Raw genomic sequence first — 16026 nt, 5'->3', positions numbered from 1 at the left:
CGTTAACTAAAGAATCTGGCACAATTTAACAAAAAATGACTTTTCAGGCTGCTGCGCACCATTGCGTCGTTCCAGTTTATCGTGCTTTTTACTTACTCTAATCTCAGATTACCGTGTTCTTTCGGTTTTCAGGACAGAAATTATCTATGATAAAAAGAGTGAAGATTTTGGTGTGACGTTTAAATGTGAGTAAACTGTTGTAAGTGGCTTCCTAACTTTTAACTTTCTTTATTTCATTGTGATATTTCAGTGGGTTATGAAAAGCTTCAAATGAATTTTCTAACGATCATTGAAGTGAGGTCAATTCATATTTCATTTTGGCCTTCCACGTCTTTTTGTCCACTACCTTGTAAGATGCGATTGAATTTTCCAACATAATCGAATCGAGCCGAACTTTGTTTTTCGACCATCGAATTTGTACTGCAGTGTTTGAAAAAAGGGTTAATAATTTTTTCTCAAATGAATCGAGTGGCCGAGCTGTTTGAATTCCCCGCAAAACACGGTTCAGCCACGCACCAGAAACGTTTGACGAACAGAGAGTGAACAATAAATTTTCTCTCAATATTGTTCAGAGCGTTTTGGTCCGGTAACAAAGTTTAGGAAAATCCAATCCGACTATGGCCAGTCAGTTTGGGTCGGTTAGGGGATGGAGTAGCCGAGGAATTTGGTGTCTGAAAGAATGTCGTTCAAGGAGAAATCGTCCAAAGAGTGCAAAAAAAGTAAGGGCTCTCTCGAGTGCGTACAAAGCTGCGGATTATTCGTTTTGGCTGCGAGATTTAAAGCGCCTGTAGAGTATCACAAAACGAGTTCTCAGGCTCTAACAGACGAGTCTTCGGAAAGTGAAACCATGTCTGAGGCAACGGTACCTACCGCTTTGTTGGCTCTGTATCTGGAGTCGCGTACTGCCATCAAACTCGAGCCATCTTCAACTTTCTTGCCCAGTCCGCATGTTTGTTGGACAAACCAAAGCCCCGTACGACCGGTGAGCCTTTTATGTTTTGTAAATTACGAGAATCCAGAGCCAAGTGAAGCAAGAGAATGTTTCGAGTACAAGTTTGCGAGGTAAGACACGACGGGCGTACAACGCGAGAGTAAAAAAAGGCGAGTAGTTTTCTATCGAGTGCGGGTGTGACAGGAGTGGAGTCTCGGACGAGCCAAGACTTCTGGGCGTCTCAGTTGGTTCGTTTTAGTAAGAATTCATCGAAGGTTACCGAGATTGACAAGAGAATCGAAAAATATAATCCCTGCAAGAAAGCCCGTTGGCAAATGCCGGAATGATTCGCTCCCAGAATCGTCGCTCTTGATGAACTGAGTGCGACTTTCGCGACATCCGGTAGACCGTCAGCTCCGTGCCTCTAGCAGAAGAAACCGGACCGTGGAAGGAACGAGAGCCGGAGATCAGTGGCCTCTGGGGATCGCGAGAAAAGTCGCTTCTTAAACTGTCTCGGGGCAATACGAAGTAACGCCACTTGGGAGAATCGACGCCGTTCGCGAATGAGAAGAAAAAAAAATGAGAGAGAGGAACGGAGAAATGGATGAAATGAGAATAACGAGATTCTCGTGGATGCGTGAACTTGAAACCACAACTGCGATCACAATCCGAGCGCTACAACAACCGTGCAGTTTCCAGTCTTCGAAATTGTCCCAACGAATCTACTATTATCGACTTTCCGAAGTCCGACTAAATTAGAAGAAGCCGGAAGTTTGTTGCGAATTTCATGCACTTCGTTTTTCAGCGATCGTCCCTGCGTTCCGGTCAGTTGAAACGCGGAGGAGTTCTCTCGACGAAAGAGATGAAACATAGATGACGGGAGGGCGGTGAATCGATGTTTTCTATTGGCCGTGATCCTAGTTAACCATTCGGAACGAGGAAAAAGTTTGTACGGATTTAAGAACGGAAACGAGAGACTCATTATTGCAAGAGCAAAAGCAGAGAAAATGGACTCCGAAGGCTTTATGCGATTACGGCTTACTTACGGATGAGCGGGACGGAATTTTATCTCGTTCTTTGGGTACCTGTGACCCGACACATGGCGAACGGTCTCGGAAGTCGTAAAACGCGAACTATACGTGAAACTACCCGGGGCCCAAGCGTCGATAGCCTCGGCAGAGAAAGCTCACTTTCAGCAGATTGAGGTTCGGTCCCTTCGGAACCGGAAATTACATTGGGAAACAATGAGGTATTTTTTCAAGTAGCTTGAGTCTCGTTCTCATTCGCTTCGAACTCTAAAACCATTTTTTCCGTCCGCAAAATTCAGTGTCGATGGTTTCGAGACAGAAAAAGCTACGAAATTTCATTTCGTAGGATTTTTTCGTTCGAACGATTCTCCACCCTTTCGAGGACGACAAGCTTTGAGGATTTCATGCTTTTGGAAGGAGCCCCGAAAAAAGGTGGGTTCACCCGAACATGCGCCAAATTGAGGGGTCAGTCCTTCTCGATATTGTCCGAAGGTTTCCAAAACTCCAGGCTATTTCTCAGGTCTCAAAAGGTCCCCAAGGCTAGAAGACCGTCGAAATTGCAGCAGATGCGCATCGCAGGTAAATAGCAGGAACCCTCGACAAGTGCGAGACACCACTCAATTCTCCCTTTCTCTTTCGTCGCTATGGAATGCATAACTTTTTATGGGGCGTAAATTTAATGGCGAACGAAAGTTACCTTTCTACGAGTACAAACTGAGATTCTCCATGGCTGTCTGACATTCTTCCGCGGATGAAACAGGGTGACGAATGAACAATAAGCATTAAAACTTTGCGATGTTGAAATATCGCAAGAATTATCGGGCTCTGCGTAATAAACTGGATACGAAAGACTGTGCTGAGCTAATTCATCGACAATGAATTAGAAATTCATAATTTGTTAGGTATGTTCTTTGGAATTTTTTTATTCTTTCCGATGAATATGCTCACAACAGTTTTTGGAATCCTGTTTATTGTGTAGAGCACCGTAATATCTCTGATATTTTGATGTCTTCACACAAGATCGCAAAAATAAATTGGATTCAATTTATTTTTAATAAATAAAACGTTCATTTTTCGAAGTTTTATAGAAGAAATTTTATTTTAATTTTTTTAAGATCGAAAAGTGTCTTAAAAACGATTTTTTATTTATGATTTTGAATTTTGGCACGGAATCGCTAGCCGCCGTGCTGTTTCGGTTTGTGACGTCATTCCGTTGGTAAACAATACGACTGCGAAAGACCAAGTAACACAAGATTCGTGAAAATAATGGTATATCATCGGTGTCTTGTGCCTGAATGCAATAATACAAGTGTAATAAAAACGCCACAAAAATTGTGGATTCAATCGCCACCATCAACGTATTTATCATTGGTAGATTTGTACTTTTTGCTTTCATAAAACCGTCTTCTATAATGCGATTTTAATAAAATAAATGATGAATATCCACTAACGTGATAATAACTTGTACACTGAGAAAAAAAATTTGGTTAAAACACTTGAAAAGTGTTCAATTTAACTGAAATATTTAGTCCCATACGCACGACAAAATATTTATTGAATTTCACAAAATATTTAGATAATGATTCAAATAGATAGCGATTTGGATTAACGAAATTGAGGGTTGTGTGACGATGTTTCGGTTACTCCAACGTCATATTTTGTTGCTACGAGAATAATTGTACATTAAATCTTCGTCGATTGTATCGTGGTAAGAAAACCTTCAGCTTAATTAACAAAATGATATAAAATATACTGAACTTTTCTTCCGAGGTAGACATTTGTATGGACAATTGATTTGGTTCGTTATCGATAAGATTTAGTGAAGCTACACGAAGAAAAAATCCGACTATCAAAATTATTTATGATTTTGCACAAATCGAGTTTGCTAATATAATAATAATACATTTCAACAAATTTTCGGTTATATTGAACTGACCAGTATGATTCGATTTACAAAATGTTTGTCATTCTCAACGAAACCGTTCAGATATTTCAGTACTCACGACACTGAAGTTTGCAACGTTCGAGTCCAACGAAATGATCTAAAAAAAATCTCTCAATAATTCCAGTAAATCTTCAACATTGTTTTCCTGTCAAATTTGAAATTTGTAGTTTTTCAACCTACACCAATGATTCGTGAAATGAAAAATTGGTGAATTACAAATCTTTTTTTCGTTCACTTCGTTGAACTCTAACGTTGCAAACGTCGGCGTCGTCAGTACTCGGTATTCAAATAAATATGAGATAAAAGTGTATGTAAATTGAGTAGAAATAAACAAATGTTTCGAGTCCTTCGAACAGAAAATTTGGTTTCACTCGTTTAGTTAATTCACGTAAACAAAAATTTAGTGATTCGGATAAGTGAACTATTCCTCATTTATCGCAAGCGGATGTTAGTTAGATCAAGCAACAAAAATATCAACTAAAGACATTTGGTTGTTACAACGATTTTTTTTACTCAGTGTAAAATTTCAAAATAACACAAACGCACGATAAAAATCTAGATTGTTTACTATCGGGGTGAATTCGGTATGGCGAATAGCGTTTTATACATTTGAAAAGCAGACGAAAAAAGACAATTTTTTAAACTGAGTTATAAAATGTGCGTTGCATTTTAATGAATGAATATTGAAGTTTCTCGTTTACTTTTTACGAAATCTATCATAAACATGAATTTTTATATTTTTTCTTACATGCTGTAAGATACTCTATTCTAATGCATACTGAATTCTACAAGAAAAAATAACAAACATCAAAAGTACTCGAAAACAAAAATATCACTGAAACCGGAATGTCGTTGGGGAAAGTAATTTGATAAATAACGACGCTGAAGTTTGCGTTGGAGTCCAACGAAATGGAGGAAAAAACATTTTTAATTCACTCATTTTTTATTTCACGAAGTATCGGTGCAGTTTGAAAAACTACGAATTGCAAATTCGACAGGAAACAAAATTGGAGAATTACTGGAATTATTGGAGGCTTTTTTTACATCATTTCGTTGGACTCTAACGTTGCAAACTTCAGCATCGTGATAAATAGAAGATTCTCGAGCTAATTTATCCTATGATGCTGAAGTTTGCAACGTTGGAGTCCAACGGAATGATAAAAAAAACTCTCCAATAATTCTAGTAATTCTTCAATTTCATTCCCTGTCGAATTTGCAATTTGTACTTTTTCAACCTGCACCGATACTTCGTAAAATAAACAAATTGGTGAATGACAAATGTTTTTTTTCCTTCATTTCGTTGAACTCCAACGTTGCAAACTTCAGCGTCGTTTATCCTTTTCCGGCGGAAGGTTGACGATCTCGCGACAGAAAGGAAACGAACGTTCCTCATATTCATCAATCTTGTCGGAAAAACAATGATTCGAAAGCATAATAATATCAATTTTGTATAACTCCCATGAGAGCTGAGCATAGAGACGACGCTGAAGTTTCCAACGTTGGAGTCCAACGAAATGAATGAAAATTAAATGATTTATCCATCAGTTTTTTATTTCACGAATCATAATTGTGTAGATTAAAAAAATACAAAGTACAAATTCGACTGGAAATAAATTGGAGAATTACTGGAATTATTGAGCAGTTTTTTAAATCATTTCGTTGGACTCCAACGTTGGAAACTTCAGCATCGTAGCATAGAGCCAGAAATTGGCCGAAGAAAAAAATGGACGCGGAGTAAATTCGGTACCGTGAAACGTTTCCCGCTCGTCCCTAAGGGACTGTTGACCAAGGGGACTTGCGGCAGGTGGCAAACCAAGAACTATATATTTAAGAAACCGTTTGCTCAGGTGTCGTGACGAAGATGATGAAAGGAGCGTGAAGTGTCCTTCCGTACAACGCTCAACAGCACGACCAACATTTTCGTTTCCTCTGTCCGGTCAACGACAATCGTCACGAAGGACGACAGCAGTGGGGGGAGAAATTTGTAAAGATTATTTGTAACAATCCATTGAAAAATAGCGAGCTCAAGCAAACAACTGGAAATAATGAGGCTCGACGACGAGTATAAAATGAAGGATGACAATGGAGGATCAAAGCTTCGAAAAAGTGCAGATAAAAAAATATTATCGGATTTAATAAAATCACTATGAGAGAAGATTATATTATCACGATCATGCGAATGGGAGTTTAAGGATTTCTTAAAGTTCATGGAAACGTCGAGCATTAAGCTAAAAGCAAAGTAGTATTGGGAGTATTGGAAAAGCGAACGATGCCAGATATGAAAAAAAAAAAACTAGCGTGAACGCTGCCGCACTCTTATATACGCGAATAAGCCGGTTTTCAGGCTTTCGATATCTTTTTCAAACTGCTCTCACGACGAAACGGTTGGAGCAAAAAAAAATTCAATGGAAGGGACAATTAAGTTTCGATTTATCTCTCTCCGCACTGAGAAAAAAATGGTTGATTTAATAACAATAAATTGATGTTATTGGAAGAGTTTTCTTCATTTAACGGCAATGTTTTCGGAGAGAAAACCGATTGCATCTTATAAAGTGAAGTATATAAAAAAAATTAGTTAAATTTTTAGACAGTTTAGGAGCGTCGTTGCTGAGAAAAATCAATAACAATTTGGGTCAAATAACATGTAATCTTGTGGAAGTCAAAACACATTCAGTGATATCTGCGTTAAAAATGATGCTAAAAATATGACGACGCTGAAGTTTGCAACGTTGGAGTTGAACGAAATGAACGAAAAAAAGATTTATAATTCATTATTTTTTTATTTCACGAATTATTGATGTGGCTTGAAAAATTACAAATTGGAAATTCGGCAGGGAACAAGATTGGAGATTAACTGGAATTATTTGAGAGTTTTTTTAGATCATTTCGTTGGACTCCAACGTTGGAAAGTTCAGCGTCATCCAAACTGTAAAACTGGCCTAACTTTTGAAAGGTACAGGTCATAGCTTTTGGGTAAAAAAAAATGACTGTACAGCCTCAACTTCCTTAATCATATTCGAGCTTGTGACGATCATATATTTTATTGGCACCCCGTAATGCCACATTTCGTTGTTCCAATGACTTTTTTTCTTGGTGCTTTTATTGGTCTTTGTCACAAGTCGATCCGTCCACCGAGTCCTGAGATACGCTAATTTTGAGGTAAAACTTGCTGGCCGCTTTCGATCCACGAAATCTAAATCGCCTGTTTGTCAAACGAAAATACGACAATTCTCGCATTAAAACTGACTTAAAAAGTGAAAAGTGCCCGATTAACGGAGCGTGTCGAGAAAAAAAAATTACACAATCATTTTGGAAACGGCGAAAGATGAGCGAGGAATAAAAAAGTTGTCCAACAGCGACGCCACCGGCCCGACGGCGGACCGAGGATCCCGCGTTTGTGGCGTTTCGTAGGCATCTACGAAATAAAAACCGGCCGGGCTCTCGACGGTTGAATCGGGCCTGGCAGGTCTCGCGAAATTTAAACTGCTTCGCGACCGGCATTCTCAGCCAATAGAATTTCGGCTCCCGAGTCCTTGCTTTTTGCTGCTCAACTTCTGAACATTCCATTATAAATAAGATCGACGAAATTTCAATTTTTGCCTTTAAAATATATTATTCTGGCATCAACAATATTTTGAGTTCGCTCACAGTGCACTTTTTCCATAATTGAAATTTATGTATTTTTTTTTCTCAATTTTTCAAAATTAACTCTTATTTTCATCGATTTGTTATCTGACAAAATAACTTCAGTAAATTTATTGAATTTGTTTTCGTAAATTTGGTAATTATGAAGTTTGGACATTTTTCTGAAAATCTGTTAATTAGCAGTTTATTATTTCATTAATTCATGCATTAATTCATTAATTAGATCACAGCTAGACAACGAGTATCATGGATTCTGAAAAACTAGATTTACTTGAAGTTGTTTCCTACTCCAAGGTCAGACTTTAGAGATCACACCTGTGCAAACTAAATTTCTGTGCGCGCTCCAGTTTTTCACTGTAAACCGCTCGATTTACAGAATAAAAACGACCGCGAGAAGAAAAAGAATTGTCCCGGGTCATCCAGAGCCTAAATTGCATTTCCACATGATTGTGGGTTTGAATTCATTATTACGAATCTTCAATTCGTTCTGGACTGTATTTAATTACTCTGTCGCGTTATTATGCTAATATTTTTCGCGTTGAATTTCCCTAGCCGAGGTTGAAAGTCAAATAAAAAAAAATTGTCAGTGAAATACAACGAAAGTGGTTGGTTTTGAAAAGGGAAAAAATGTATTGCCAAATACGACTAAAACTTGAAAATGTTCAGTTTGTTTCTTTGCTCGAAAACAGATGAGCAAAAAAATCATTCGAAGATAAAACTACGGTTGTGTGCGTTTTTCCCCACTTTCGATCTCGCTCGATTTCTGACTCACTACACCTGAAATTCCAACGATGCCAGTGCGCGCGTTCGCCACAGCACACATTCGTGTACCGAACGTATATTCAACGGCATAGCTCGAAACTGCGCTTCGAGAACGACACTGAGATAATTAAACTCCATAACATAGCATTAAAAACACTGGAAATAGCATTTGGGAGAACGCCCGATGTTATTTTTGGTCCGAGTATAAAAATCGCGTAATTATCTCGCAACTAACCTGCAAGATGTAACAGCACAAGGACGACGATCGGAATCCCACTGGCTGCCATCTTCGGCGAAGAACTTAGAGCTCTCGTCGCACAAATCCTCGATCTTTTAAGACCGATTATGAATATTCAATAATCTCTTTCCCAAACTCTTTTGTTTTTGTGAAACCGTTGAAACGTAATTATCAAAGCACTTGTCACTAACAGCACGCTCGTGGATCGTTTTTTTAAAAAAGTTCGCGCCAAAAGAAATACACGAAAATCAAAAACGAAGGCAATAATTAAAAACTAATTATCGAATAATCGAAACATGGAGAACGACTGGGAAAAATTCAATTTTTTGTACACACGCACACTCGTGTCCCTCTCGGCCTTTCGCTCGCTCGTTCGCTCGGTTGGCGCGTCGTATCGTCGCGCTGGCCGATTTCAGACTGCGACGGGGGAACTGGGGGAAGTAGATTCGAGCGGTGCGCAGCTCGCTCGGTCGCGCTCGGACGCTTTCGGACATTTCCGCCACCTCAACCGTTCTGCAGGCGCGACTGTTGTACCGTCATCGAGCGTATCCATCGAACGCTCTCTCTGAAACCTGCGATTACCGGGTAAAAATCGTGATTTCTTCCTGCCATGTTTCTAATGCTCCTTCGTTTTCTTATCGTATTTCTAGACAAAGAAAACTAGAAAATCTCACATGTCGACATTGAAATTTAACCGCCATTTTTTCTAAGATACAAAATGTCATCTGGAAATAAAGCAGAGGTCGTGTGGTATTTTCATTACGAAATTAACATTTTTTCGACAACGTAGCAAGCTGTTGAAGATCACGAGATTCAAAATACAGACAAATCGTTGCAAAAAATATATTCTCCGAAGTTTTGCACCGATTATTCAATATTGTTTTAATAATTTCAGTCCAATTATCAAGTAGAATATTTAACCTTCGATTAACGACTGCAACTGAATTTTTAAATGTTAGTTTAGAATTTGTTTTTTTCGATATTTCTAAGAGGATTAATGGTCTCAAAACTTGGCCAATTTTGGTAAGGTCAATTTTTTTATTTGATTCAGAATGCACAACAGGTAAGGAGGAAATGTATTAGTTATTAAGTTAATTATTATGTCGATGAAAATTTTCCACCAGTTACAAGGCCTGCAACTTATTTCCCTCAATTTCGAAGAATTATTTTTTTCGAAGGCAAATAATTGTCTACGCAGAAAATTCATATTTTCACAGATAATAGCGACCACGTGGCTCCGCGTGACGTTTCCAGAGCACCTGAAGCGTCTTTTAAATGCTACGATAAAGAGACCTTGAGTCGTGTACTACAAACACTAAAACAAGATTACGTAAACGAGATTCTTAACTCGTCGAAAAAAATGTCACACCCAACATTTGAACAAAATTTTAAATATTTTCTAGACCTCGCACCCATTCCTAAAATTCAAATAATTCCCTTTTCGCATACTGAAATCGAAAGTTCGAATGTTTTCAACTTCCGGTTAAGGAGAAAACACTGACAAATTTGATATAGTCACGCGTCCCAGCTGAAGCAATGCGCTCACCCAGCCTCACTTTTTCTTGGCTCTCAAGTTGCTGAGAGTCTAATTTTTCGGTTTTTTATTTTTTTGACAAATTGAAAAAATCCGATATGAAACTAGAAAATATTCGACATAAATTTTAAAAAACTCAGAGCCATAGCCATTCAATCAATTTCATTCTTTACCCCGAGAAAATAATAATTAATTTTTTTACCGTAATCTTAAGGTATTCCTTTCGCGAACCCAAATATTCTACAAAATTCAGGATATTAAATACCAGTAAAGTAAAAAAATGCATGCGGATGGATCGGCGAAATTTCAGGTCAGTTTATCAATTATTTAATAAAAAAGAAAAAAAAATTATTTAATGAGAAAAAAGAAAAAATGAAAAGTGCATCATCACCACATTTCTATTCAATAATTCATATACCAAATAATTCTAAATTCCTGATACAAAGTGTCTCACAGATAGAAAAAAATCTAAGGAATTCATAGCGACGATAAAAATAAAGGGCTACTGAATGCTTAAAAGAGATATTAACGATAGAAGTTGGAAAAATGGCAAAAGCTTTTCCTATATAACCGCGACTTCTTAAAGGTTACGAATCAGTCTAAAATTCGAGTAACCTAATTTGGGCCACCAAAAAATACGGTTATACGAAAGAAATACCTTAAAAAGTCCATCCGGTGTAGAAGAAAAAAATACTTCAAATTGTTTGCATCTAGAAGTTTTTGTAAATGAAATAATAAGAACAAGGTTTTGGGAAAAAGCCTTTAAAAGGCATAAAAAACCCAATTTATTTGAACCAGCTTAAATGTACAGTTGATTATATTAAAAACGAATATTAATAAGAACATTTTAACTTTTTCTCAACTTGAGAATGTTGCGTGTGCAATGAATGATATCTCGAAGCGAACTTTGATATTTTTTCTCGTTACTATAAAATAAGAGTATCTTTTTTTTATATATTTACTATCATATGTTTAAGGTAGATCAAGCCCGAAGGATCGTATTTTATGAGTGTCCAAATTGGACCGATTTTCACTTCCTAATTAAAGATATTATCACTCTCAATTCATTTCAGAGTTATTCATTCAAAATTGTAAACAAATTTTTTCAACTTATCTTTTGGCTAATGAAATTACAAGCCATTAACTAATCGGGGATCCGTCACTGACTGAACCCCAAATTTCATTCGTTCCTGACTAAAATACTATTGTTTTTTATGTAAAAATCAAGAAAATGAAATGGATCAAGAAAAAAGTTTTAATAAAAAGACAGAAGGCTATGACAAGAATGGCCCAAGCCAAGAAGAAACGAAATACCAAAATAAGCAAATGTGAGGTTGTACGAGTGCTCATTACCAATTTCGTTCAATCTTTAACGCAATATATCTTTATCACTAGTAAGACAATCGTCTCAAATTTTTTTCCAGACCTTCATTATAGACTTCATTGTTGTTGTGTACTTTTTCATAAACTTCGTAAGAAGCGTTCATTCCTTAAATGGAAAGATAAACGATTATTTACGCATAGTCTCTATAACCCTGTAAATGTTTCTTCATATTTAAAGACGTTTATCTAAATAACCAATAAGACGAACTTTTTTAAGAAAATCGTTTCTTGCATGAACTATTTTAATAGTGTTTTTTTTGTAACGCTTCCTACGAAACGCAAATGAATTTCAACTGTGAAAAAAGTGTTTTTATCGATATCTGTATCATGCTGTAAGTCATTCGATAGCGTTAAATGAAGAGTACGACGCACAGTGGAATTTTGAATAATGGTTCACGACACAATTTCGTTACGAAAGATAACGTACGTTGAAAAAAAAATGAAGAAGCTTTTCCTTTGGAATGTTCGTTGTGTTTATTTTGCCTAGAGCTCCCATATTTGCCTGTTATTTCCCAACTAAATATGTCGCGAATGAAGCGAATTGCTGTACAAATGGCATGCGAAGGTGGAATACGAACGGAAAGATTGGTTGCCATAGGCAACCGCGGTTGATTTTTGTATAAATATTAGGCATGTACACATTCGTGTACGCAATAAAAGCAGTCTTATGACTTTTTATGATAAGAACCAGACCAGAGATGAATGCCTGAGGATGAAAAATATTGTGAAATTAATCAGATTCACGGTGAATGCGGAAAAAATTTCATTTCGAATTCCATTTTTCTCTGTTTCTGAAAGTTTACAATCAGATTTTTCTTGATATAATGGAAACGCAGTGTTCTCTTTTTGAGTCTTAAGGCTCATAATTCATTTTGACTCGGGCTGATATGGCGAGGGACGGTGACTGGGGAACGAAGCATCTTCGCGACTCGGTGTTTATACGGATTATTTTACGAATTCTTAAATGAAGGAACATACTGTAGAAATCCACGTAAAATTCATTTCATAGCACTGATTCACGAGGAGTTGCAGATTTTCTGCTGTTCGTGACTTAGATTTTAAAAACGTAGGCCAATCGTCATATTTTTAAAAAATATATCCCTGAGGAATATTTCGTAAATTGTGTTTTCAGAAAATTTGTGTGTGTTTTTTCCCCTTCAGCCATGAATTTTCCACTTCCAGTAATTTTGACATTATTCAAAATTGGAATTAAAGAGTTTTTACTTAATCTACTGCTGTTCTCTATATGAAAATAAATTTTGTTTTTTTTCAAATTTTCAACAAGTGAATGATCGAATATTTGACTCAAAAGTGTGTTTCGAATGAACGCGAAGTCTTAAAAACCTTCTGGGAGTAAAAAACCCAGCTTCGAATCGTTGAAACGTCGTTTCGACGATAAAAACTGATACAATTTAGGTGGGTCACAGGGTGACAGCTCGAGCAGTTACAAATTTATTCTATCCTCAGTTCCATCTTCGAAAACAAGATTCCAGATAGCAACATGGAACGAAAAATGAATTTTTTTCCTCTTTCGAGATGGTCATGAATGAAAATGACGAAAACATTTCTCATCAGCTTTGCTTCCACGGTCGACGATAAAAAAAGGAAAAAGGGTCGCGTAAAAAAGTGCTTACGAGTCGGACAATATTGTATAAAATATTTTGAGAAAGCACGAGGACGAAAATACAGTGGAATCAATTTTTTAAGGGGCTAATGATTTATTTTATTTGAAAATAGAGGCTCAATTTTTCCTCAAGTTTGTATTTCCATCTTCTGTGAAATTACGATCTTAGTGGTGAATTTTTGTGAGGCTTTTTCGACCACTTGTTTTTAACGGGTTTGTGTTTTATGAATAAAAAAAAAAAGAAAATTCTAAAAAAGTATGAAACGACCGATTTCCATGAACAAAGACGATTATTATTTGCAAAAACGAAACTGTTGGTCTTCCAAGATCGTCTCGAACAGCGTTCAATATTCGTGGTCTTTTTCTCACGTTTTTTTAAAGATATGGAAAAAAGGGGGAGTGATTGTGTAGACAGAGAATGAAAAATGACTGAAGTAAAAGGTGGCAAGCAAAGATGGCCGCCCCTCAAAGAAAAAAAAGGTGGCGGAGTCTCGAAGAGAAGGAATTTAAAAACGAGGGTGCCAGAGCCCACGGAACGAAGTACTTTTTTTGTTATGATAAAAACGATTAATAAACTCGAGACAGAAGGCGAGATTTCCGAAGGTGAAGTGGCTCGAGCGAGAGACAAAGAGAGTGCTCTTATTAGCAGATATTAAATTTTACGATTGTTTCGTAAATTACATTGGCAAGAGTCAAAAGTGTGCGAGGTGGAATGAGTAATGGGTTGAAGATTGAAAAAAAAAAAAAAGAATAAAGAAGAAATGAAAAAAAAAATCAAACGATGCGAAGTCGTCGGCTGAAGAGTCTCGAGCCAACAATTAACATCCCTTGAAATTGTCTCCCTTTGTGCGGTTCCGGATCCAAGAGAGACTGTCGCAAATTGTGCAGAGTGGTGAACGCACGTTACTAAGGAATACAGACGTGCAAGCAGGAAGGAAACTAAAGAGGTGCGGAGAATTGGGAAAACAATTGACTGAGAGACTCCCTTTGGTGGGAGGATCAGAGATAGAGACAAAAGTACTGCGCGGGGGAAAGGGAATACAAAAGTAACGTCACTGTACACTTACAGAGGGAAATGTACGTGGAGGACTCTGTGTTCTCTCGAATATATGATTCACTCCATTGTTTTGATTCCAGTTCAAGTACAATGTCTAAATTTGTTTCCGTTTTCACGATTTAACTCAACGAACATTTAAATAACGTTTAAACTTCGTGCTACTGTTGGTTAACTCAGTTTACATTATTGTGGTTGAGCTTGGAGGCTTCCGGGTTGGCCTCATGGCTGAGCTTATTTAACTTTGACATTTTGAATCGAGTCGAAACTGAGTTGAATTTTATTTGCGTTTACACTTCGAATCCAGTCAAACCTGCAAATCGATTTGACTGTGAATTTTGGCTTGAGATTTGATCCAAATTGAAGTGAAATTCGTGGGGAAGTTCAGGGCCGTCCTTTTATCTGAATCTGCTTGGAATGATTTTTCGTCGACGTAACCGCAAACCTAAGCAGCTAAAATGTAAATTTTATACTCGAGTCGCTACAAAGGTCCGGAGCGAGCCGACTCTCGCGACTCAAACCCAGATTCACATTCAGCCAATGCCGCGAAGCTACGGAGTTACGGTAAACACGAATGAGAACTCGACGAGGTTGACTAAACTTTTTGTTTTCCGAAACAAACAAACTTCTAAATGAATTGAACTCTGGAACTCTTTTTTTCGCCTTCTAACGCACGATCTGCGCCTCATTTTCGAACCCACATCATTCCACGCAGATAATGAGACTCGCCATACAAATTTCTTCGGTTTTTAAGGTAGAACGGCAGCTCTTTTGCGGGGCAGGCGGTGAGAGGGACACTCCTATGCTTCAACATGGAAAGCCTCTCGTCTTACCAACCTGAATTTAGTTTCTGGTTTTCAATTTACACGAAAAAATGATAATCGTGTATTTTTAGATGAAAAAATAACAATTTCGAGCATAATTTTCCTAATTTTGGCGAAAAAAAGCTTCTTGTTTTATATTTCAAAATATCAAACGTTTGCTTCCATAGCAGCAATGCAGGGTTATGGTTTCAGTTTTTGACTGTTGGCTGCTCTGCTCAAGCTCGAGAGCAAGCTTTAAGTCGCACTGCTTATACATAGTTATAGCTTTTCAATGTTTTTTCGCGTTTTTTTACGCTTTTCCATGAGATCCAGTGGAAAAAACTCTTTCAATTTTCTCAGAAACTGTTTGGTCGGACCCGTTAAAATTTCGCGAGCAAATAGTTCGCACACTTTCGAACTTATCTACCAATTTGTATATCAAAATCCCTCTTTTTTGATCCATGGAACCGTTCCACCTTAAGGAGGGTGGATGACGAAATCAAAATAATCAGAATTTGATCAAATTTTGTGACAACATTCTTTGGCATCAAGTATACAAATACAATTTTTCTCAAATTTTTTTACCACATGGTTATCGCATAATTGAGCGTTAAATCGAAGTTCCCATGCACGAGATGTGTAACTGTGTAAACTCTATGCTCATACACGTGAACTTTAACAAAAATTTATATTGTCTTATATATTTTTGCAACATTGTACCGTCGCGATCCTCCCTCCTTAACGAAGAGAATGAGCCACAACGAATTGGGTTTCCTGAGAAACTAGATTACGAAAAAGGCATTAAAAAACTGAGGAATTCCGAAAATCAGTAGCGAGAATCTTATTTTTTCGATATTCTCATGCAGGCTTCGAAGCAAGCCGCCGCTCCGAACTTTTGGGGTTGTAATTACTGATAAAGTGATAAAGCTGGTCTGACGAATATAAATTCATCGAAAAATAGCAACATTAATAATTGAATTGGGTTCTCAGAGGAGTGATATACCGCTACACTTAATACGATAATAAATTGAGTACGTACGAGGAGGAGGAATGTAAGGGAAGATGTTTCGTGCTGCGTG

At 37.3% G+C, this 16026-nt stretch overlaps 1 protein-coding gene across 4 annotated transcripts in view; it reads right to left on the bottom strand.

The window, feature by feature from the left end:
• Nucleotides 1–8955, bottom strand: part of Fas2 (fasciclin 2) — a 100160-nt gene extending 91205 nt beyond the window's left edge. For all 4 annotated transcript variants that reach the window (XM_043429320.1, XM_043429323.1, XM_043429322.1 and 1 more), the window contains exon 1: nucleotides 8547–8955. In XM_043429320.1, the coding sequence (XP_043285255.1) occupies nucleotides 8547–8598 (52 nt within the window). In that variant the 5' untranslated portion in view covers nucleotides 8599–8955. The remainder of the gene's footprint in view (nucleotides 1–8546) is intronic.
• Between the last annotated feature and the right edge of the window lie 7071 nt (nucleotides 8956–16026).

Source organism: Venturia canescens, chromosome 9 (genome assembly GCF_019457755.1).
Source record: "Venturia canescens isolate UGA chromosome 9, ASM1945775v1, whole genome shotgun sequence".
NCBI lineage: Eukaryota > Metazoa > Arthropoda > Insecta > Hymenoptera > Ichneumonidae > Venturia > Venturia canescens.
This window is presented reverse-complemented; position numbering and strand designations above follow the sequence as displayed.